This window comes from Haemaphysalis longicornis, unplaced genomic scaffold, assembly GCF_048455015.1.
Source record: "Haemaphysalis longicornis isolate Haplotype H1 unplaced genomic scaffold, Haemaphysalis longicornis Haplotype H1 scaffold_1, whole genome shotgun sequence".
NCBI classification, from domain to species: Eukaryota; Metazoa; Arthropoda; class Arachnida; order Ixodida; family Ixodidae; genus Haemaphysalis; species Haemaphysalis longicornis.
This window is the reverse complement of record NW_027526203.1, coordinates 323,590,182-323,614,931: the sequence shown is the minus strand read 5'-3', so window position 1 is coordinate 323,614,931 and position 24,750 is coordinate 323,590,182. Positions and strand designations below refer to the sequence as shown.

General features: G+C 46.0%; 1 protein-coding gene across 5 annotated transcripts in view; it reads left to right on the top strand.

Moving 5' to 3' along the window:
• Nucleotides 1–24,750, top strand: part of Poe (E3 ubiquitin-protein ligase-like protein poe) — a 278,680-nt gene that overhangs the window by 6,765 nt on the left and 247,165 nt on the right. For 4 of the 5 annotated variants that reach the window (XM_077682782.1, XM_077682776.1, XM_077682768.1 and 1 more), the window contains exons 2-7: nt 2,540–2,637; nt 3,726–3,829; nt 8,705–8,843; nt 9,447–9,640; nt 10,881–11,062; nt 23,339–23,615. In XM_077682782.1, coding sequence (XP_077538908.1) covers nt 2,540–2,637; nt 3,726–3,829; nt 8,705–8,843; nt 9,447–9,640; nt 10,881–11,062; nt 23,339–23,615 — 994 coding nt within the window. The remainder of the gene's footprint in view (nt 1–2,539; nt 2,638–3,725; nt 3,830–8,704; nt 8,844–9,446; nt 9,641–10,880; nt 11,063–23,338; nt 23,616–24,750) is intronic. The other variant, XM_077682762.1, reaches the window with a different exon arrangement.

The window sequence follows — 24,750 nt, the reverse complement described above, 5'->3', positions numbered from 1 at the left end:
ACGGTGTCGGCATTATCATGAACCTTGGTCTTCCGTATAGATTCTTGGAATATACCTGCACGTGTGCAGGGCCCATTGTGGGCAGTTGGCTGGGCTCATGGTGTAGCTTTCACTACTGCGTTGGCTGTCATTGTGTTGCTTTCTCCATTCTTCGTGCAGTATGCAATTCTTACCACGTTCAAATGTCATCAGAGGATGTGTGACTGGGCGTGTGCATATATACCTTTGGTCCTCCTGGCTCGTTTGCTTTCGAGCCCAGCACTCGATGAAGGGAACCATTTTTACTAGGTCATGTTCCCCCTGGTCAAAGCACTCTTGACGAGTGTCACTTTGACAGTGTATTGGTGTGTTGTGTTTCTATCGGGTCTTTGAATGTGACGTGGTAGCAAATTGGTATAATTCTTTAATCTGGGTGTGTATGGACCGATGCTCTCTGAGGAAACGAGCATAGTAAGGGTTTATTTGTTCATTCCTTTTTTTTTTTTTTTCCTAGCTCTATTTAATCGTTTAGTCTTTTTAGGGTGCAAGCTCATCAATTAGCCTATGTTTAAAAAAGTCTTGTAATTGTAATGAACATGGGTTTTTTTTGATGTCGTAAAGTTGCTGAAAATTGGGAGCTCATTACTCTTTGTTGGTGGCCTTTGGATAAAGCGTTCTGCCGCTTTGCACATGGTTGCAGTACAGAAGCACCCGTGGGGGCACGAAATCTGCACATGTTAAAGAATATTATATAATCTAAATTAAGCCGTAGCCCTCTTCTATGGCAAATCTCATTCATAGCCCGTGCGTAGCTTGAGTTGCGAAACTTTGCTTTTAATGTTATTGTCATGTTCCATTTATTATGTTATACAATATAGTGAAGGGTTTTGTTGCAGCAGTGGCCATGTGCACAAGCCTGGGAACCCTGTTTTTTTGACAGGCTCTAGGGGAGGATAGGAAAACTAGAGGACTATCCTCTTCGTCATGCTGCATCATCCCACCCACGCTGTTCACCAAGGGGGATCCCCACTTTGGTTTGCAAGGGACACGTCCAGTGGGGAAGCTTTTGGCCCTGCGGTCTCTTAGAGCTGTGCTTCCGCGTTCTCTTCATCCGGCTTCTCCTGCTCCCCTCAGCAGCCGACTTCGTTACCTTCGCTGCGAGTGTGGTGTACCCGTTCTCTCGCCACTTGTAGGCAAACTGCTCCCCATGGATAAGGCTGCTTTGACCCCATGGCAGCCTTGCATCTGTTTCCTCATCTGGGGGGGGGTTCTCCCTTGCAAGTTGGCTCGTTTCAGGGACAGTGTTTCAGTGGCACACAGCATCGCTGGCTTTACCACTGTCCTGGCCTTTTACCTTGACCGGAGGTTTTTGTCATACTAATAAAAGCCCAAACTATGTATTCTTGTTGGTCACTGTAGTGTCGTTTGCTGTCCACTCTTTAACCTAGGGCTTCATGGCTGCCTTCAGGCCAACTGCAGGTGCCTGTTGGGTGACTAGACATTCTATAGCCTTAAGGGGGGGGGGGGGGGCAGTTATGTTTGTCGAGGCTCCTTCTAGGTGTTTATAAAGCAGGTTTTCACTGGCGGGGCAAAAAACGAGTGTGCCAGCAGCAGCTAGAGACTGCTGGTGCTGGTAAAAAAGGCCTGTGGCAGCAAGCTACAGCACATGTACTGAAAGTAATCTCAACTGACAGGTCTTACGACATGTGGCATCAAAGGAGCACAGTATGCTCTCTGGCATACTGAAACTGATGCATTGAAATACATGAAATATCTGCTGCTTGTTTGTCAGTGATTGTTAGTGATGACGAGGTTGACAGGAATTCATTCCTGTAACCCGCGTGCACATTGTTTAACCAAGCAGTTTCACAGTCTTGGCTAAAATATGTGCGTCAAGCACTGCTTCGCAAGTTTTATAATTATGCTGAAAAATCTGGCAAAGAAAATGGGGAAGGGGGGGGATAGCTTATTGTTACGCAGTTTGTAACACAGCTAACACGCGAAAGCTTTAAAGCGTAAAAGTAGTAGCTAACCATAGTAACAATAACAAAAACTGGCCTGTCATATGATCTTTTTCCTGCTTACCATTGTGGGGTCTGACCCTGGGAACCCCTATCCCACTGTAGGTGCCATCTTGTGCCTCCTACGAGGCCTGTTTAGTCCCATACAACCTGTCTTTGCTAGTCCTGGTTCTGATGCTAGGCAGCACAAAGATGTGTTATCTTTCCCATCCCTCGAGATTTTGCATTCCGGTGGTTGGGTGCAATGTTTATTTGTAACACGTTGAGCTTTTGCACTTTGGAAGAGAAAATTTTGTTTTGTGTACAAGTGTTACCACTAAGTAAAAGCCACCTTGCTGAACTGGTCGATTGATTGAAGGCATTGATCAGTTGGTTTTAAACTTCTGACTGGTGCACAGTACTTACAAACACAATACGGGAAATATCCATGCTGGGAGCTCTTAACCTTGCCTTGCAGCCGTTTACTTGCCAGTGGCTCTTGTGAAAGTGCAGCAGTTGCCTCAATGCATTTGATTTTAGCATTTTTCTTTTTGTTTCAGTGATGGTGTGCTTCTGGCTGAAGATGAAGAGTTCAGAGAGTTTCGGGAAACCTTTGTGGCTCTCAGTGCCCACGTCATTGCCACAAGTGCAACTTCACGTGAGTAGGGAACAGTGTCATCACGCCCCTTCCCATCTCACTGATTGCGGTGTCAGTTGTGTGCTTTTTGCCACTAGTTTCTCGCATGACAAGTGGGGTTCCACACACTGTTCCTCCAATTAGTGAGAAGTGAGGCATGAGGATAATGATGCTTTCCGACATATGAACGTGCCGACAAGTTTTTGCCCATAGTTTTGAACATAGTCTCCGTATGTTCAGCTCACTGAAAGAGTGACGCCAAAAGATTGACTCCAGAAAACATCCTTGAGTTTGCCAAGGTGGGCTTTGCATATAAAGGACAGAGCTGGGTGTACGCAACCAAAATTGAAAGGCACCCTGAATTTTTTGCCACAAGTTATTTTACAAACTGTTTGCTGAAGTCTTCAGGTTTTTATTTATTTATTTAGCCGTGGTGCTGGTATTCCCTTATTGAGAAGCTACGGGGTAGTTTTTACATACTAGTCCATGTAGCATCCCTTTTTTCAATTTGCCGAGGCATTGTGGACCTGCTTGAGTGTGTCCAAATGGGAGGTTCACAAAGCCTCTCATGTGCCGTTGTATGGTGTAAGCATCACTTTTACAGCATACCCTTTCGCTTCCTGCGCAACTATTTCTAATGTTATGCAAGCACTTATGCATGACTTTGTGTAGTGGTATGGTCATGTAAACACTCTCATTCTACTATAATTGGTCTATATTAGACTAAGCAGCCATATTCGACTATGCAGAAATGCCATTTCTGACATGACGAAATCAAGTTTGGTAATAGTGGGAACTGTTTGAACATTTTCAAATGCAAACAATTTACATGCAACGGCAGTTGCGAGATTTAGGAACCCCCCGAGAAAGAATTCAGTCATGCATGCGTGCACTGCATACAGTGCACTGTATGCGTGCACTGCATTAAGCAACAGTGTGCTGAAACAAATCCAGATCCAGCTTAGCAAGCACTTTATTGTGTTTCTAACATTTTGTTTAAGTAATAGTCTGCTGGAACAAATTCAAATCTAGCTTAGTTAGCTCTTACTTAGTCTGAGTTGAGACGAATCGCATTGTGGTCACCATTTTAAAATTTTTTTCCCCCTCAGTGTCTCGAAGTCAGGTAGCGACAGCAGCCCAAGCGTGCAGCATCCTCTTGCGTGTTCTGCTTCGGTGCCTGAAGAGAGACACTGAAAATGTCGTCCTACTACCGGTGAGTCCTGCAGTGTTGCGTGGGCGAAGGTTACGACCTGGCCCATTGTGGTAGTGGGGTGGGGAGTTGCCTCTGTTCCGACGACGAAGAGCCAAGAGCCAAACTTGTTTAATGCATGGCAAGTACAGAACAGGGATGGTACAGGAAGCAGCACACTGGCATGCTTGCAACATGACAACTCGAATGGGGGGCTGAGAAATGTTCTCAGTGGAACCTGAATACGCACAGCTCTCGCCGAAAGAGAGAGCATATTTATAGTCTTCAATGCAGCGGTCAACAAGCGCTGGCATGTTTGAAGCAGAAAACGCACACAGGCAAAAGCACTCACTGAGTTGGAGACTCGATGGCTCGGACACCGTGAGCAGCTGCTGCGGCAAGCCCGTGCATGCACAAGAGGCCGCACCGCATTCTTGATGTCACGTGAGCGCCGCAGCGTGTACCGACTTGCCTGGCTCAGTCCCAGAAGTGGTCTTGCAGGTTACTGAGCTCTGCAGGAAAGCACTACGGTGCGCCGTCACGTTGTGTGCTGTTGAAGCCTGCATGCTGCGCCAACGCACACACACCACAGTTGATTCGTAGCAGGCTCCTCTCGGCCAGTCACAACAGCAGGAATTCTTAACGACCAATCCTCTGCTAGGGATCACTGATGTTGTGCAGACCGCTGGAAATTTCCCAGGAGCGAAATACTTACTAATTGCTCAAATTGAAACTTTAGTTAATCAAGGAAATATTACAATTAAACTAATCAGATTTCTAATGGGTGAACGTAGTAAAAATTTAAAACATTTTTAGTGAGCCAGATATCAGTTTCTAGGGGATATCATAAACAGTAGAAAAGTTGCATCACTCTAGTGAAATATCAAACAGGTGCCACAAAATCGCACCTGCGCACGTGATGCAGCATGGCCGTGTCCAGTAAAAGTGTGTTCTGAGGCGTGCGTTTAATTAATTTGCTGCAGCATAAAGCAGTTTAAAATTCGGCGCATTTTATTAGTGGCGTAAAATGTTGTGCACTAATGATATTTAATGGAAACTTGCTTTTTTTCCTGACCCTCTACAGCTTCGCAGTGAGAAATTTTATGCTGTATGTGCTCGTTAAAAGGCTAATTATTTTTTGACATAATTTCTTACCTAATCAAAATGCAAAAATATGGGCTATTTTCAATGCTTACTACTTGCTTTGTTGCTAGAAAACCGGGGAGATCTTAATCTTTGGTCCAAGCTTGTGTGGGCTTGTGCACATTATTTGCTTGGAAATTACACTGTTGAAACATCTGCCCTGGCTTTGGCTGGCACCATGCTGTGCTGGCATGCAGCTTGTGTACATACACAAGCCAATTTTCTTGTCAACCGTGGAATTTAAGTGGGAGAGGTCATATGTCATCCTCCGGTTGGTAGGCAGATGTTGGGGAACCTTCCCAGTGGTATGTGCCAAATGTTTGTGCGTCATGTTCAAGTATTCAAGTTCAAGTGCGTCATGTTCAAGTATCGGTTATAGACAACTTAAACAGTAGCAAATGTCTAGATATTGACGATATTCAAGTAAGGCCACTGAAACATGTTGCAGATATAATAGCACCAGTAGTTGCACATATATTTAACACTTGCTTAACGACATCAGTATTTCCAGATAAAATGCAGATAGCCAAAATAACAGTCCTGTTCAAAAGTGGAGATCGCGACAACTTCAGCAATTATAGACCCGTATCTATACTCCCTATATTCTCAAAAGCCTTGGAAAAGGTTTTGCATAGCAGACTAATTAAATTCATGGATAAACACAACGTGATTACAGCATGCCAATTTGGATTTCAGAAAAACAAATCTACAGAGCTCGCCCTCCTGGAACAAAAAGAATATATTCTTACACAATTTGAAAATAGAGCCTTTGTAGTGGGAATCTTCATAGATTTCTCCAAGGCATTTGATTTGGTGAACCACGAGTTACTTCTAAAGAAGCTAGAGTACTACGGAATTAGGGGCCAAGCTGCGTTACTCATAAAGTCCTATTTGTCTAAAAGAAAACAAACCGTCATTATAAACGATACATATTCAGAAGTAAAACCGGTTTCTTGTGGCGTCCCACAAGGAAGTGTGCTTGGTCCGTTGCTATTTAATATTTACCTTAATGACATTATAAATATCGACCGGTATGCAAAATTTATTATTTATGCCGATGATGTGAGCGTTTTCTTCTCTGGTGGAGATGTCCATGGTCTGATACAGGCCTGTAACACATTGATAGCCGCGCTGGAGAAATGGTCGAAGTCTAATTACATGCGCGTAAATGAAAAAAAGACAAAAGCATTAATATTTCATCCGAAAAACAAACCAGTTCCCTCCCACGATCCCATTATGTTTAGCTGTCGACAAATAGAAGTGGTAGATCAGTTTAAGTGCCTTGGTGTAGTATTTTCGTCCACTATGTCATGGGAAAATCATGTAAATCATGTTGTCTCGTGCTTGGGAAGGATAACCGGTACTGTTGGGTGTATCAGATATATTCTCCCAAAATCTTTAAAGCTACTATTGTATAACTCTTCATTTTACTCTCATATGAACTACTGTCAGCTTGTATGGGGAACTGCCACACACTCACTTCTAAAGAAAATTCATCTATTGCAAAAAAAGTTCCTTCGTTATGTTTTCAATGTGAAGAACTGTGCGCCAAGCAAATGTCTCTTTCTTGAAGCAGGTGTAATTACAATATACGACTTGTACAAATACCGGCTGAGTGTTCGATTTAAAATAGAAACCAAAAGGAATATAGACCATATACGAAATCTGGCCCATCTTCAACAAAAGAAAACAAGTTACCCGTTCAGAATGCAAGGAAGCTGGTTTGTTCCAATGGTGCGCCTAAATACCGGTTGGGAATGCTTGAAATATGCTTTGCCTTCTCTTTTGAACATGTATGACTGTGAAGGGTTTGATTTGTTCAGATGTATGCACCGGGAACTGCGTTGCAGGTATATATAATGTATTTCAGCTGAATTTTTTCGGTACATCATTATGCTCTAAATGTGTGTGTTTGTTTTGATTTATTGTTTGATGAATGTGTTATTTCTCCACCCATTTGTTATGTAACGCATGAAGCTTGTACGCGTGCGTAGTTTTGTTTCTAGCTGTAATTAACCGCTTCGTTGTTCATTGCTACTGCTGTTGCTTGTCTGAACGGGGGCTGCGGCCTAGTCAAGCCGTAATGACGGCTTTTTCTGCAGCTTCTCTGTCTCTCTTTGTATGTTTTTGAGGCAGAAATAAACATTATTATTAATATTATTTGAAGAATAAACAGCTAAATGAAAACTGCCCCTTCTATTTCTCAACATAGGCAGTCTTTGTTGAATGCTCCACGCTTGGTCCAAAGAGCTTCCAATTTTTAATCCTGTTGCAAAAGTAGGACTTGTCAAGTACAGCAGGATATTCATTAACAGCGGGGGTGGTGGCATCTTCTGCGGACAAAATTTTTTTCCGGCCGAGCCAGATTTTCATTGTTGCGAACAAGAATAAATAGATGGGCCCAAATCCGGGGTTACTGAGGAGCACCACTACCAGTCTGGGCCTTTTTCTCTCTCACTCTCTCTCTAAGCTATTCTTTCAAACAGTCACTTAACATTGCACTATACTCACCTGATATTGTTTTGCCATTCTGCAAGCAGTTCAGGTTAAAAAAGAAGTGGCAATAGAGCATAAGAAAAAAGCGGCCAATCACCTTAGCTGACAGAATGGTCTTTGCTTTCTCTAGCGTGTTTTCTTTTTGGCACTGTTCACTGCATCAACTGCTCCTTCAACTCTAGGGTGTGGCTGCGATTCTGTTCCATCTAGGGTAGGGTAGGGAGTTGTCACAAAAAAAGAATCCTGCTGACAGACACTGCACGTAAATGCCCTTTTTGATGTGCTTGTGATCCACAGCCAGCAATCATGGCACCCATGGTGCACAAAACTTTGGCAATTCTTCGTGCAGGATGTCCGTCATGTCTAAATTCATTCATCCAAAAGTAGTCTTTAGTAGTGGTGCACAGTCTCTGTGAACTTCATCTAACTTGGCTTTGATCTATGCAGCCGTACACTTAAAAAAAAAAAAAAGTTTTATCTGGGCGGAACTCCTCATCTTTTTATATTTTTGTGACAGAGGCTGACATGCTCACTTTTAGTGTATGTTGGATTAAAATGTCTTGTTTATCGACATGTCGCCTGCGCTGGATTGAAGTGCTACTTGCCAGCCATGACAGCACCACCAAGATTGTGGGGTTCTCTCGCAGAAATTTACTAAACCTTTTTAGTTACGGTGAGATGCAAGGTGTAGCTGTCGCCAGCAACTTATTTGAAGCACCCAAACAATTTCAGTGAGTGTGGTTTCTGAGGCTGCTTTATTTCTGTCCCTAGTTACTAGTACCTCGTTGTAAAGAAAAATGTAAATTCTGGGTTGGCTTCTTGGTGAGTTTACCTTTTTTGTTGACTTGCAGGACCGGTCACATTTTAGTTTCGCTAAAAAAGTGTATTTGATATTTATAATTAGTGTACGTGTACGGCTAATGCTTCTGTATTGGTGGGTGTGAATATCGGTGACTGGGCTGCGCAGTTATTTGCTTTGTTAGAGGCTCGACGTTGCACATTTGCTGTTCCTTTAATTCACTGCACGAGTAAAATTCTGATTTGTTAACGTTTTGCTAATGTATAAGAAAGCATGTTAAAACAATAGGATGAAACTTTGGTGTGCGTTACTCAAAAGTGGTGTGCATTTTGAATGGCAGGTTAACTGTAACAGAGCAGAGTTCTTGGAGGAGTTGCCTGCAGCGCCCCAAATTTACAGTTCACTTCCATTGAATGCGTACAGCAGCTCAGATTGACTGTGCCCCTGCCCTTTGTTTTCAGAACATCACTGTGGTCCTCATGGCTGGCCTGTGCATCCCCAATGTGAACCTTCCAACCAAAGCTGAGCTGGGCGTCCTCAGCTCAGTGCTCAAGTCTGCCAAAGTTCCTCCCAGCCTGGCACCCAAAGCAGATGGGGCAGGTGAGGAGCTCAGTGGCTGCGCAGGAGCCTGGCCAGCAATACAAGGCTTGAGTGAAAAGCACTGTGTAGCAAATACCTGCACAGTAGTACCCGATGCTCTCCTGGCCACAGCTATGCACAAATTCTTTGGGTAATCTAGAACTGTGCTCATTAAGCACTAAAATCCTTCTTGAGTCTGTTGAAAACCTTTCGTCTCGTAGTCTTTATTATATTTTTTTGTTCCCACAATTCATTGATGTTACGGGACGTTCTTTCGTGACCCTGGTGCATTTCATGTTTCATTGACCATCAGTTCAAGGGTGCCTTGGCCAGGCCATACAACATGTTTTCAGAATAATTTCTTCTCGATGAGTATGAATGAACCGTCCATTGAAGACCCTGCACCCTCGAAAAATGCACTTCCTTTACTAAATTTATTGCAGTTACCAAATCTCGGGTGATTTCGCAAGCCTGTGTTACGCTGCAACTTTGGTGCCCACCCCCTTTGTAATGCCGTAGGGGGGTTGCTCTACTAAATCTCAGTTGCAGGTGTCGTAGAAGCGACGCCCTCTTCCTTTGGCTTGCGAACCTTCAGCCTTTGCTCAGTGCTGGGTGCTGTTTCAGCAGCCGAGCGACGCTGGGATGACGCACGGGAGCTGCGGCAGCTCTGGCTAAACCCGAGCAGCTGCATCCTGGAGCAGCTGTCCACTCCACTGCTCGAGAACACCCTCGGGTCCAAGGCAGATGCCAGCTCGGATCTTGACAAGGACCTGGACCTCGGCACCAGCCACATCATTGACCCTGGCATGGAGGCCAAGGTACGGGGGGGCACGATACGCAGCAGTGGCCAAGCTCGTTTTTCTCAGTGGTAATCTTGGGGCCTTTACCAGGGAGGAAGTAAGGGGGTGTACCCAAGGGTGAAAGTATCTTGCTTTTAAGTGCAATGCACTTCTTAAGCGACCCTGAACCTGCGTCCACCGGCGATGTCCGCGCACGTGGAGATGGGCGCGCGCAGCCTGGCCGCTGACATGGCACATACCCATGTGGGGGATTGGCCAGGAATCTCTTCGTCTTCCTTGGCAACGGGGGGAGATGGGCGCGCGCAGCCTGGCCGCTGACATGGCACATACCCACGTGGGGGATTGGCCAGGAATCTCCTCGTCTTCCTTGGCAACGGGAGGAGATGGGCGCGTGCTGCCTGGCCGCTGACATGGCACATACCCACGTGGGGGATTGGCCAAGAATCGGGCGTGAGAAGGGCTAATGCACCTGCTTAAAGGAGTACTGACACGAAATTTCAAAGCTGAGATCCGCTCTAGCAATCAAGTACAACGACAACACAAATAGGTGTCTGTGAATAAATGCATCTTTCTTTCTTTGTAGTTGTGTGTGTGTGTGTGTGATCTCTCTTTCGCGAACATTACCGAACCGCGCAAATTCAACTCGTGCATTCGCGCTTTCACATTCTTCCCCTCGGGGAAATGCGGGGAATTTTTTATTTGATTTGAGGTTGTAGCGCTGCCCATTAAAGTAACTTTATTCGGATACGCATGTAGATAGGAAAATTTTGTTCCATGTGTTCTTGTGCGGCGGGGGTGTTGTGGCTTTCATTTTTCTGCAACATAAGATGTTCTGCTTCAGCTGTCTCACTGCTGCCAAAATTCAGATTCGGCTGCTCAAATCTGCTTCAAAAATAAATTTAGCCTGCTTCAAACTTGCCTCGAAAGACTTTGGGCTGTCCCCACCCTGTTATTGGTGTTCCACCAAAGCTTCGCGGTTGTAATCACTCGTGTCTCAGCCTGTTGCAACCACGTGAAGCTGGCGAGTAGCACATAATGTGGGAAACTTGTTCTGCTTCTGCACATGGGCTACCATGAGAGCCGTGGCGCATGCAGGAGTGTGATTTGCTTTGGCAGGGCCGCAAAGCATTCCGGCCAAGGCAGCGCTAGCCGCTTGGTCGGGAGGTCTCCCATTTACTTGTGACCTTGGCATGCTCACTGTAACAGCTTGCACAGGTGCTGAGAGGTTCTGCCTTGTCTTCTCCTTCCCTGCCTCCAGAACTTCCTGCTAGCCAAAAATGTCGTTACCTTGCAACGAGAACGAGCAGGGGATATCCTACTGGACGTCTGCTTGTCCCTGCCTTCAGTCGTGCAATACACCCAAGGCCTGGAAGACGTGCTGCTGTCACCTGGCGCGGCAGTGCCTGACTGCCTGGCCAGCAGTGTTGTGCTCACCGGATCGTGAGTCCTCATTTTTTCGTGGGTTAGACTTCTGGTGTGTGTCTGGCATGCAGTTTTTCTCCTGGATTCTCCATTAGTCTTGTTTGTAGGCCAGGCTAGCATAGCTTTCTGGTGCTTGAGGTTGATAACCTGACAATAGCTAGGAAAAAAGAGCAAGTAGATGTCTCTCACGTGCCTATTGTGAAGTTCGAAATTTCTCTTTTACACATTATCATTCGGAAGGAGAAAGATGGCGATGAGTACTCCCTCTCTCTCCTTCCTGACCTCGGTAGCTACTGGCATTCTGCTTTGGTTGTGATTTTGCTGCATTTTTTATGAAAGATGTTCTATCAGAACTGCATTCAGCCACTAAAGAGACACGGAAAGCAACCAGCAAATTGGTTTCAAATGAAAGTCAGACCTTCCCATAACCATTTTAGCGCTGGTTGGTGCTGAAAAATGCCTTAATTGCTGAGAAATAGCTAACGAAATTACCTTCCTCATTTTCCTCAGTGATTCCATGACACAAGCAGAATGCTGCTGCAGCCGCTGTTTGCGTCAAAATAAACCGGTGTTGTGTAGTTGTGTATGGAAGCAACTGAATACAGCGTTACCGTGTACCAAGTGGTTTCGTCAGTTTCGTTCAAATCAGTTGTGCTTTCCCAAACTCCCGCGTCGTTTGCTTCTCGCACCACTAAGTAAAATGTCTCCACATGGGACTCGTGATCAGTATTGCTACATGGGACCCGTGATTAGTGTTGCTACTTTGTTGAAGAAAAGCACATTGTCATTTTTAGGCAGTGTGGATGTTGGCGTTGAACTGGCCGCCTGTGTGTGGCACCCGCACGCCACCTCGCATAGTGGCATCGCCGCCAGCATGGACAAGTAGCGTCATCCAGCAGCAGCCAGGGAAGACGTTACGTATGGCAGACGTTGCACAAACTTAAATATTCCCCGCACGGGGCACCTTGAGTAATCTTGGTGACGGTGAGTGGCGACACCGCGTACCCCGAGCCCCCCATACTTAAGCTGTTACCTACCGTGGCGAGAAGTTGAAAGGTGAAGGGTTAGAAGCCGTGAACGGTGGCCGTCGGAGCCCTGGTCAAGCTCCGGCCGATGGGCTCCCTGTCTGTCTATCAGGCTGGGAGCTCCGGGACCTCTTTGACCATCAGGGTAACGTCAAAGAAGAAAGTACCCCAGTTCCCTGCTTTATACTATGCCGCATGGTACTTTCGAAATCCTCTCTTCCAAATGATCGGGCCCCAAAAAGGGCCCGCACCGATGTAATTTTCAAACCTCTGCCCAACATGAAATTGAACACCCCGGACAACTTTCCTCGCTTCTTAGTGATACAATCTAAGAACAAGGAATCTCCAGTTACCTGCAAGTCGGTCTTCTTAATTGCCAAGTTCATTGAGAGTGTAGTTGGCGCGAACTACAAGGCAAAGAAGCTGACATCGGGGGACGTGCTTGTAGAACTATCTACTAAAAAACAATCTGATAGTCTCTTGAACCAGACCGACCTACTTGGCCTTGAAGTAGCTGTAACGCCACACCGGAGCCTTAACAGCTCGCAGGGCGTCATATCTGAGATGGACCTGCTCAATGAAAGTGAGTCTGACCTCCTCGAGGGCATGCGTGACCAGGGCGTTACTGCGGTAAGAAGAATAATGATCAGACGCGATGGCAAAGAAGTAAAAACGAAACATGTGATCCTAACTTTTGACCGAAGTGTCCTACCGGAGTCTGTCACTGCAGGCTTCCTTCATTGCAGCGTACGACCTTACATACCCAACCCACGCCGCTGCTTCAAGTGCCAGCGGTATGGGCACAGTACTACCACCTGCCGCGGAAAACTGACATGTGCCAAGTGCGCAGGACATCATGACCCTTCAGAGAACTGTGCTTCTAATGTATTGAAATGTGCCAACTGTGAACAACCCCACGCTGCATACTCTCGGTCATGTGCTAAATTCAAAGCCGAGAAAGAAATCATAAACATGAAGGTCACCCAGAACATTACCTATCAAGAAGCACGACAGAAACACTCAATGTTTTCGCAAAGGTATGCCGATGCAGCTCGCCGGGGGGCGGAGCGGCGTCTAGTCACGGCGGCCACCCAGTACTGCGAAGCAGACTTGGTGCCGTCCCAGCCCCCCCAGGTGCTGCCCAAGGCAGCCCAACCATCCGACACGACACCTGTGGCGCCCGCAAGTGTTGTGTTAGCTGCGAGTGTGAGGAGTGACGGCTCTGCTGTCAATCCTCCTCTTCCGGCTGCCAGACTGCAGGCGGCCATGGACGTAGATGTGGTCGGTCCCACGACCACTTCTGTGTCCAACAAACAGTCGGGGACGGCAGGGGCTCCTGCCTCCACTTCGAACATATCCCGAGGCGGAGCCCGCAAGGACTCCATCTCGTCACTGTCACACCACTCAGATGATGACATGGAGGTAACACCGTCTCTGCCAGTGCCAAAGGCAGAAAGAGAACAGCGCACCATGGCGGGGCGAGGCAAAAAGCCACCAGCCACCCGTGTCACAGGCCCAAGTCAGAACTGATAGATAGTATACATCCAGCCCGAGTCCTCATCTACACCAGGTAAAATCTCCTCCCTAAACATTTATGGTAGCACAAATAATTACACAGTGGAACTGCCGGGGCCTTATTAAAAACCTAGATGATATATATGAAATCCTACACAAAACGCAATCAGCCATCCTATGTTTACAGGAGACACACTTGAAACCTAAGCACACCAATTTCCTGAACCAATACTCAGTATTTAGGAGAGACAGAGATAGCTGCACGCACTGCTCTGGTGGCGTAGCTATAGTTACGCAAAAATCTATCCCTTGCCAATCTCTTCAATTGCGTACCGCCCTAGAAGCGGTTGCAATCCGGGCAATTATTTTCAACAGATTAACAACAATTTGCTCACTATACATTCCCCCTGAATATCGTTTATCTAGCTCTGAATTTGAGTCTCTCATAGATGAGCTGCCGGAACCGTTCCTACTCGTAGGTGACCTGAATGCACACAGCCCACTATGGGGATCTGAACGCACAGATTCCCGGGGCCGCTTGATAGAAAAATTCCTCTTCTCATCCGGAGCTTGTCTATTTAACAAAAAAGAGCCGACATACTACAACACTACACACAATACATACTCACACATAGACTTGGCGATCGGCTCTTCTGTCCTTTTTCCGGCGGTTGAATGGGAAGTGGACGACAACCCCTATGGGAGCGACCACTTCCCTGTCATCTTGAAAGGCATTGATAAAGCCCGTAACAGTTCCATCTGCCATAAGAAGTTTAAGGAATCTGGTGCTGATTGGTTAAAATTTAAACAGTTATCTCAGCTTTCATACACGTCCTTAAGCTATTTGGGCATTGACGAAGCCTGTGAACTGGTGACTGCACACATTCTTCATGCTGCCGAGGGCTCAGTTCCGCAAACATCTGGTGCCACACCTAACACTAGGAGGCCGTGGTGGAATGAAGAGTGTAGGCTTGCACGGCAGGCTCAAAATAAGGCGTGGGGTGTCCTTCGCAGGTACCCCACTACGCAAAACTTGATTTCCTTCAAACGTGCAAAAGCACAAGGAAGACGCATTCGCCAGCAAGCAAAAAGAGATAGCTGGCGCTCTTTCGTGACTTCTATCAACTCGTACACAGATGCAGGCAAAGTATGGAACAGAATTAAAAAGTTTAATGGACGGAAAACACACACCCTACCTTTGGTCAACAGTACAGGCGATACCCTAGAGGACCAGGCAAACACACTTGCGAAATACTTTTCATATGTATCGAGTTCTGCTCATTACACGAATGCTTTCTTACGACACAAAACATCTATGGAGAAGAAACCGATTCGTGATAACAAAAGACCTGACGAACCATACAACACGGAATTTTCCATAACAGAGCTTTTGGTCGCCTTGGGAACATGTAAGGCTTCAGCGCCTGGGGCAGATAGTATATCATACACAATGATACAACATCTGCACCCAGAAACTCTCCGAACACTCTTGCACTTGTTCAACAAAATATGGGCGGCGGGATACTTTCCAAGAGCTTGGAGAGAAGCAGTTGTAGTTGCCGTATTAAAACAGGGGAAAGATGCCTCACTACCTGCCAGTTACCGACCAATAGCTCTGACAAGTTGCTTAGGAAAGGTTTTTGAAAAAATGGTAAATAAGAGGCTAATCCATTTTCTTGAATTTAACGGCATCCTGGACAGTTGTCAGGCTGGTTTCCGATCAGGTCGAAGCACAACTGACCAGCTAGTTGCCTTTGAGTCGTATGTCAAAGATGCTTTTATCCACAAACAGCACTGTCTTTCTGTTTTCTTTGACTTAGAAAAAGCATATGATACAACTTGGCGTTACGGCATACTGCTTGATCTCAAGGCATTCGGTGTGTCTGGACATATGCTAAACACTATTGAAAGTTATTTGTCGGAGCGGACATTTAGGGTAAGAGTAGGGACAGTGGTATCAAGAACATACATACAAGAAAATGGGGTTCCCCAGGGTGGAGTATTAAGCTGTACTCTGTTTATAATTAAAATGAATTCACTTGGGAAATCGTTGCCACCCTCAATCTCCTACTCAATGTATGTTGACGACGTCCAAATAAGCTTTAGGTCATGCAATCAGTCCATATGTGAAAGGCAGATACAGTTGGGTGTGAACAGGCTTGCAAAATGGACGGAAGAAAATGGTTTTAAATTGAATCCTCACAAAAGTACATGTGTGTTATTCACAAGACAGCGTGGAATTCGTCGAGAACCCGATGTCACACTGAACGGAGAACGGATTGCTGTCAAGAAAGAACACAAGTTTTTAGGTGTTGTACTTGATGGAAAACTAACGTACGTACAGCACTTAAAGAAACTCAAACAAAAATGCCTAAAAACCATTAACATTTTAAAAGTGTTGTCACATCAGTCTTATGGTGCTGATAAAGACTGCCTTCTACGTCTCTTTGTGAGTTTAGTTAGGTCACGTATAGACTATGGAAGTGTAACATACGGGTCCGCGTCTAAAACTGCCTTAAAAATGTTAGACCCAGTACTACATTTGGGCCTTCGCCTTGCCTCTGGAGCCTTCAGGACAAGTCCAATCCAGAGTCTTTATGTAGAATGCGACCACTGGTGCCTAGAGCACCAGCGTGCTTATACAGGACTCCTCTATGCTATTAGGACAATGTCTATGACGAATCACCCATGCAATTCTATTGTGAATGACATCTCATCCGCCCATTTGTATTTAGCGCGCCCGTCGATCCCTGCCCCTGTAGCCTTGCGTGTCAAAGGCCTTGCAGAGGAGATAGGGGTGTCTTTAGATGATGGCATAAAAACCTGTATCGCCGATATAGTCCCACCTTGGGACATGTCAACTATTCATTGTGACACATCCTTTAAAGGAGTACTGACACGAAATTTCAAAGTTGAGATAACTATGTAAAATGCTTCCTTTTTATCAGGAGATATCTCCCAGCAAGTTTCAACAACAACCGTTCAGCGAAACATATTTAAAATCCATTTTAATCTTCGCCCGCACGAGAAAGCCCAGAGCGGGCCGACGTGACATCATCTGCTACGTGCCCCAAACTGCCGACGTCGGGGCTCCCGTGACGAAGCCGACGCGCTGGCTGTGGTTGGCGCGCGCTGCTCGGGCGTGTGTACACGTCATGGTTTTGGGACTGACGTCATGCTGCCCGGGCCTGTGGGGACGGCGAAAACCTCGGCCGGTCTGGGCGCGCGCGTGCGCTCGCTCGCGCGCGCTTCTAGAGAGGCAGCGATACGGCAAGAATGGTGACGTCATGTTATACATGCTGTCATGGCGGCCGCTCGGCGTTTTTCAGTCGAAACCGAAACTGGCACGAATAAACGACGCCATAAATGAATGTTTACGCTGCGCTCGACCGTCTAATCTGTCATTCTATGATTAGTGGGCTGGTAGGCACGCATAGCAGCGAAAAAAATGTAACATAAAAATTTCGTGTCAGTACTCCTTTAAGGGGGGACACTGGTCTTAAAACAGCCTCTTTTAATTTTCTAGTGAACTTTGTAAAACTTGTCAGCCTTGCTGCTTTTCTCCCACTGATTTCAGATATGCCATTATTTTCTCAGTAGGTCAATTAGTTCCCAAGATAATTAGCACTAATTAGCCATTTTTAGTCAAGCAATAGACAAAACAGTGTTGGTCATAAAACTGTAATCTTTACATTTTCCAACACTATGAACCCTGTTGAGTGCAATAATCGAAGCAGTTTTTTGATGCATCGCTTGGAACTAATTTTAAGGCTCGTTAAACTTTGGTAGCACCAGTGGCAAGGAGCCATTTTGAGTGCCCATTTCAAACACCAAAGTTTAACGAGCTGTAAAATTAGTTCCAAGCGATGCATCAAAAAACTGCTTCGATTATTGCACTCACCAGGGTTCATAGAATTGGAAAATATAAAGATTACAGTTTTATGACCAACACTGTTTTGTCTATTGCTTGACTAAAAATGGCTAATTAGTGCTAATTATCTTGGGAACTAATTGACCTACTGAGAAAATAATGGCATATCTGAAATCAGTGGGAGAAAAGCAGCAAGACTGATAAGTTTCACAAAGGTTGCTTGAAAATTAAAAGAAATTGTTTTAAGACCAGTGTCCCCCCTTAAACAAATTGACAAGCGTCGTGCACCCCGCGAATTGATTTTACAGCATTTCTTAAGTTTACAACACAGATATCCATGCGCCTCTTTTTACACAGATGCTTCCAAGTCTTCTTCTTCTGTGTCCTGTGCTGCACATGGCCCGGACTTTGCCAGCACAAGGACATTGAACAGAAATTGTAGCATCTTTACAGCAGAAGCCTATGGTATTCTAATCACAGTGGAACACATTACACAGAACAAAATACAACAATCAGTCATCTACACAGACTCCCTAAGCGTAGTAACTGCATTGGATTCCTTTAAGCCCACAAAAAACGTTATTCTAAACCGCCTTTTTAAAGCTCTTATAACTGCCTATAAGTCAAAGCTAAAAATACTTGTTTGCTGGATCCCTGGACACAGTGGCATTCTGGGCAATGAAATTGCTGACCAGAACGCTACTTTAGCGGCCCTACGTAGTGGTGTTGATGTAGCGCAGGTCCCTCACCTCGATCTGAAACCAGTAATCCGGAGGGGAATCCGTAAATGCTGGCAGCACATGTGGGACACACACACAGACAACAAGCTCCACTCAGTAAAACCAAACCTAGGAAGATACACAACAGAAAAACAAAACAGATTCATTGAAGTATCCATTTGCAGACTGCGAATAGGCCACACTTACGCTACACACGCATATCTTTTGAATGGAACACTCCCACCTGTTTGTAACAAGTGTGGGGAACGGCTCACCGTCCTCCATGTATTAATTGAGTGCACATTGTGCAATGAAGCCAGAAAACGGCATTTCCCGAAAATATATACCTACAACATTCCACTACATCCTTCACTGTTTTTAGGAGATGAACCTATGTTTACAAACAAAAGTCTTTTAAGTTATCTTGCAGACATCAAGTTTTTAAAACTCATCTCGTACAGTGCGTGATCTCAGAGCCTACGAGCAGTGAGTGAGGCCCTCATACTCCCTTTGTCCGCACGGGAGGCCCACTCTCGTCGCATGCTCTTTGGCTCGAGGTGCATCACGTTGCACCCATAATCCATTTCAGCCACCATTATGAACATCTTCATGCTTTAGTGGACGGGCCCTCTACACCCATATATACAGTATTTTAAGACGTATCATACTCATTTCATACATATTTTAAGCACAAACATGACTATTGAAAGACCACATAACATAGTTCTGGCGCTCTTTGGTCTTAGAAACCCTTGCGCCAATAAACCACAAACATACATACATACATACAAACTTAAATATACTGACTTCAGCCAAAATAAGCTTTCCTGGGTTTTCTTTAATGCACGGAAAACACGCTGAGGGTCATAATAACAATGACTATGCACACAGTACTGTACAAGGGTTACGCAATTCACAATTATCTGGCCGAGTATTGCACCAGTTACTGCATCCAGCTTGTTGGCATTTGGGATTGCCGCGTGATCTATTGGCATGATCGATCTCCAATCATATTGTTTATAACTTTCTTTTTGTTCTTCGTTGTTTAACATGCGACTACAAAAACTTCCAGTTTAAGTTTTTGTAAACTTGTAAAGGTATATTGCTAAAATATTTGTCGCGCAATTTTAACTACTTCCAGTGTGAGTTGTGCGGAACACCTGACTTTACGTATTTGCTATTTTCTACCTTATTTTAGAAATGCTACACATAAGTGTGGTATATTTGTGGTCTCGGTGAGCTAATGTGTTGATCTTTCATTGTCCCTTTAAAGGTGTTAACAAAATGACTTAGGGGGGACGCAGGTCTTAGAATGGTCAGAAATGGCCAAAATATCGATTTGAGAAAATATAATTATTGGAATTATTGTACCCCCAAGCACCTACCTTCAAAATATCGACGCCAAATTCCATCGGGAAATACTCTAAAATCATGTTTTGAAACGCCTTGGGGGCCACGAAATGCCTCGAATTGGGTAAAGTTGTTTCAAATTCCTGTGCGCGCCGCGGGCGAAGCAGCCGACTGATCGCCACCATCTTGGCCTTGTTTTAAAGCTTGTTTCTTTGTGTACATTTTGCGACATCTCAGAATGGCATCGCTTGAGTAGAACGACCACCCTTGCCAGTTTCCCGAAGGCGCATTCTGGGCCGCCGATTGGCTGGAGCGCGCATGCGGTTTGAGTTCGTCGTCTGACGCCTCCCATTGGTCGGCGCGACTGCTGCATCAGTTTTTTATTTTATGTTCGCCATCGTGGCGTCTGCTACGTGCGTCTGACAGAGTCCACTGTTCTGGCGCAGCGCTCGCTTATAGCAGTTTTGCTAGACATTTTCGTGGCTTCTTTGGATTTTTCCATCGCACACTTTCATGACTGATGCCAGGAGACTAACGTTTGAAGAGGACGACCCGTCATGCGAACGGGAAGCGAAAGCGTCGTTCGCCCGCCTGGTGCGACTTCGGGCCGCTTGACTCAGCCGTATGAAAATTGTTCGCCGCCTTGTATTGTGTCGCCTGTACCATTGCCTGATTAACAACCTCCGGAATCCATACCTGGTCCAAGCACGTCTTGTCGACTTGACACAAGGTATTGCACGGCGGAGGAGATTGCCGCGCGTACGGAACACGCGACGAGATCAAGCGCGGCATGGAGACCAAGTCAGCAACCCAGTGGAAATTCGACCTCCTTGGAGTGGATCTGGAGCACTCGGAGGAAGAATCTGGCACATATTTTGTCTTAGTGGATATGGCAATGCTGGAAGACCTTTGTGCGCTTGTCGAGTGCGGGCTGGCGGCGCCGGGTTTGAGACGGCTGACAGGCAGTACAGACTCGCTGGGAGCTTGAAGGTGACGTGCTCGGTTTACGAACATCGTGTGGAGCGTTTTTCATCACCAAGGACCGAAGGATCTGGCAACAGCACTCCTTTTGAGGTGAACATAATGGCTTTGAAAAGTATTTAAAGCATCGGAAAGGGGGTGACTGCTCTGTCGGATTTTTGTGCTGGGATGAACTTATCCCACAGAGGCCTACACCACAAGACGTTCCAAGCCACTTGAGAAAAGTGGTTCAGGTTTGCGATGACACTGCAGCAGCCTCTGAAGCAGATAGTGAGTGTGTTGTCAAGGGCTTGTACAGGGACCTTGCTCAGCCTCCAAACAACATTGATGTGATGTTTGATGGCACAGGGATGACCAGGGGATGGTCATCACACATTGGAGTGGTACAGCAAGCCTTCTGCAACTTGTGAAACCCCTTGTGAAACGCCTTTCGCCTGCTTTTTTTTTTTCCCCAAAAGGCTCTTTTCAGGGCCAACGACATGATGCATTTGCAGAGAACGCACTGCGCAGTGTCCCACCCCTGTATCCTCTCAAGCTTCCTGCGCAAACCGCGAATAAAATAGCCTTACCGAAGAAGAAGAAAAAAGGGGCATCTAAAGCAAGTTTCACCCCTCCCTCCTCCGCCGTACCCAATATTCTGGGTACCAAAAGTGCACTGTAATGAATGATGGCAGTTTACAAAGGACTGTTGCAGTTGTCACGACGCCAGTGAGATGACACCAGATTTCACAACGCCAGCAAGATGATAACTGATTTGAAGTCGATAAATTTTGCTGAATTCCTGATGGTGTATGTTACTTGGCCTCTGGTATCTCCAGTTGTAGCTGATATTTTTAGAAACCAAAGACAGTTTTGAGAATGGGAAGAACATGTCTTTGTTACAGAGAAATATTGCAGTTACACTACTGACCGTTCATTTCATAACACATGGCCAAACTTCAAATGCAGTTATCTCAGTTTCATATTTTTGGTCCTTTACCTCAGCCTTACGGAGCTTTTTGGAAACTTCTTTTTGCTTCAGAAGGTCAATCTTGGTACCGTTTTTTTTTTTTTTTCAGTACAACCTGAGGCACCTGATGACATTCTTAGTTTTTCTATTTAGGCCACGCATAAATAATGACTTGCAGGTATTTTGATGAGCCAAAATATCGAATACTGCCATCTTTTATACTTGACATATTGTTTTGGGATGCCATGACTTTAGAGAAAAACAATGTCATCAGGTACGGGAAGTCTGTCTATCAATTCATGTAATAAAAAGCTACAAAATGCAATGCGAAAGTTTGTTAAAGCTGTGTAAAAAATTGCCTTTGACTTTGTATCATAACTTTGAAACTAACAGCAGCAGCTCAAATATAATGACATATTTGAAATCTACAGAGAAAAACGTGTGGAAATTGTCATAAGTTTCTACCCATAAATAAAAAAGTTAGTTTTTAAGACCCTCCTCCCCACTTGAAGGTAGATGCTTTCCTCTTTATACCTCAACTATATAAAAGGGCCACAGTGTTTACAGTAATTGATCATGTATGAAATTACTCTTTATCATCCTTTGTGAAAGGTTGCCAAATGAGAGGTAGGGGGCAGTAAACAAAGTGGCACTGTTTTTGAGAGTGGGGCTGGCAACCAGATGGACATCCTTGTGCTTCCACCTCACCTTTGATGCTTTGCTCGTGGAGCAGTAGTAAATGGGAATAAATTGAGCGGCCTGTGGGTGGCCATTGTTTAGCTCTAGAGGTAACCCTGGCGGAAGAAATCTGAAAGCTAGCTTGTGTGTTTTTACGGCGGGCACAGTAGGTGCTGACCGCCAAGTTAAATGGGCTACACAGGCGTCTGACAATGAATTTGCTTGGGACCGTCAGAGCCAGGCTGATGTCACGTGCCTGGCGTTTTCGTTCTTCCTTTCTCTACTTCAAACGTTCTTGTGGCCTTGCACATGCGTTTTTTCCCTTGTGCTCATTCTGGTGGGTTTTGATCGCATTCTGTACTGCCCACCACCAAGGTAGTAAACATCATGCAGTCTAACACTCCATGCGCGTAAGACTGCAGCTTTATTTCCATATATCGTGCACCTTTCCATATCTGGTTTCACGCATAGCCATTTGCAGGCATCATACCAACAAGTCTGTGCACTCGGATGCTATGCAGAATGCTACGCATTCAGATGCTCGGACCCGGATTCGGATGCTATATTTGGGCTCGGTATGCCAGAACAGCAGTGCAGTCGTGCGAAGCAAACAAGTCTGGGATGGGTAGGATTTACTTGGCAGGCTTTCCAAACTGTTGCTGCAGGGCTGATTTCATTTTCTGGACTGTTTGTGAGAACATTGAATATGGTGGCAGGTAATGGCCCGCGTCTCTGTTCTGCTGCTGGATGAGGTGCATCACTGCCACACCCCCCCCCCCCCCCCCCCCCGCCCCAAACTCTGTGAGGAGAGTGGTCCACAGAAAAAGAACAATTGTATGTCATTCTCTGTACCTGCCACTGTCGCAGGTGAGGAATAAAGTTGATTGCGGCTTCTGCACCTTTGGAACTACAGAGTTTTTGTTCTTGGAAGGAAGCACTGCAAGTAATGTTCGGCAGAGGCACTTAGCGAAGGTGTGGTCCGAGTAGGGGTGACATCGGGATCGACGAGTGGCTACGTCCGGGCGCAGTGTACACACTGTGTCTGTTGCAGGCCCTCAACAAAGTCTTCCTTCCTTCCTCAAATGCTGGGAAGTCCACATTGGCCAAGCAGGTTGCTGTATCAGTGGTGGATTGCTGCGAAAGCGCCATTCATCGTGCTGCATGGGAGTGGGACCGGCAGTAATCGTCTTTCCCCCCGTGGTGCAGGAAGAGCCTGTTCCTGGACGTGGCGCTGGTGTGCAAGTGCCTGTCCCTGCCCGTGCTGGAGCCCCTGGGCGAGGCGCGGCTGCAGCGGCTGGCCCGGCTGGCCCTGGGCTGTGGCCACATGGCCGTGGCCGTCACCCAGGCTGTGTGTGTGCTGGGCGTCTCCTCCACTGGGGCAGGGGCCGTGGCAGCCGCCCAGAACGTCTCCGCTGGCAAGGGGGCCCCCTGCTGGGACGAGGAGGGACACCTGGCGGTGGCCGCCCGCCTCGTCGAGGCCTGTGTCAGTAGTGGCACACACTTTCTTCTTTGACGGGATGTGTGGGGGGCGCCCAGCGTTGCTTTTATTGTTCACGCAGTAGTCTGTAGGGAATTGGCTGTGAAACCTAATGCGCAGAGAGAGGGAGCCCTTGGGTTGGTTGCGGGCACTTCTTTGTCAGGTCACTAGCCGTTTCTTAGGGCTGCCTGACCGTTCGGGCGTTTCTGCTGTGGAATCTGCAAGGGAATCTCAGATGTAATTTCGGCTCCCAAGAATTGTGGGATGATGCCGATTTGAAACATTTCCCAGTCGAAGTGTGCTGCATACAGCAGTGTTGCGGAATGGGAATCCCCATTCCATTCCAATTCCATTCCAAGGAATTAAATCTTGTAGTAATTCTATTCCTTTCAATTCCTTGGAATGACAAAACTTAGCCCATTCCCACTCCTGGGGTGAATGGGCAGTTCAATTCCATTTCTTTAATTCCTCAACATAAAAACTGCCTGGTACTGCTGTATCGAGTTACCGAGAAACGCAGCATAAATCTGACGGCATCATACACGTTGAAAGCTACAAAAGTATGCACAACATGTCACCATGCACCCAAGTAGGGAGGTGGTAGCAGCTTGGTGGCATATCTCGGGCAGAACCGCCCTTCTAATGCAAAAAGGGGCAGTATCACACTGCCTCTTTTTGCATAAGTAGCGGGAGTCCCACTACTTATAGTTTTTGCGTGTTAGCTTGTTCTAAGTGTTTGTTCTTGCGCGATGCGAGATGAACCAGCTATTATGTTCATGTCTGATTTTTTCATTTCGTTGCACAGCCTGTTGCGTGCTATCTTGCTATGTGCTTCATGCACTGTCAGACCAGTGTTATTAGCGTGCTGTGGCTAACCTTGCTGACATCTATGCGCACTTTAAATTCTTACTTTAATGTTTTTATGTGAATTTAGGGAATTCAGGAGTAATGTTCTGTACCAACGCGAGAGACAGCAGGGCAGTGTCACGGAACACCGTTAACAGTTTTGCATTCACCATAGGAAAGTCGATATCACTTCCACGTTGACCTCCATTTTGCTTGTTTACTGCCCTGGCATTACCTCAGCCCAATCCTTTCAATACAGGACATTATTTATGACCCCATCATTTTTCTGCGTGTG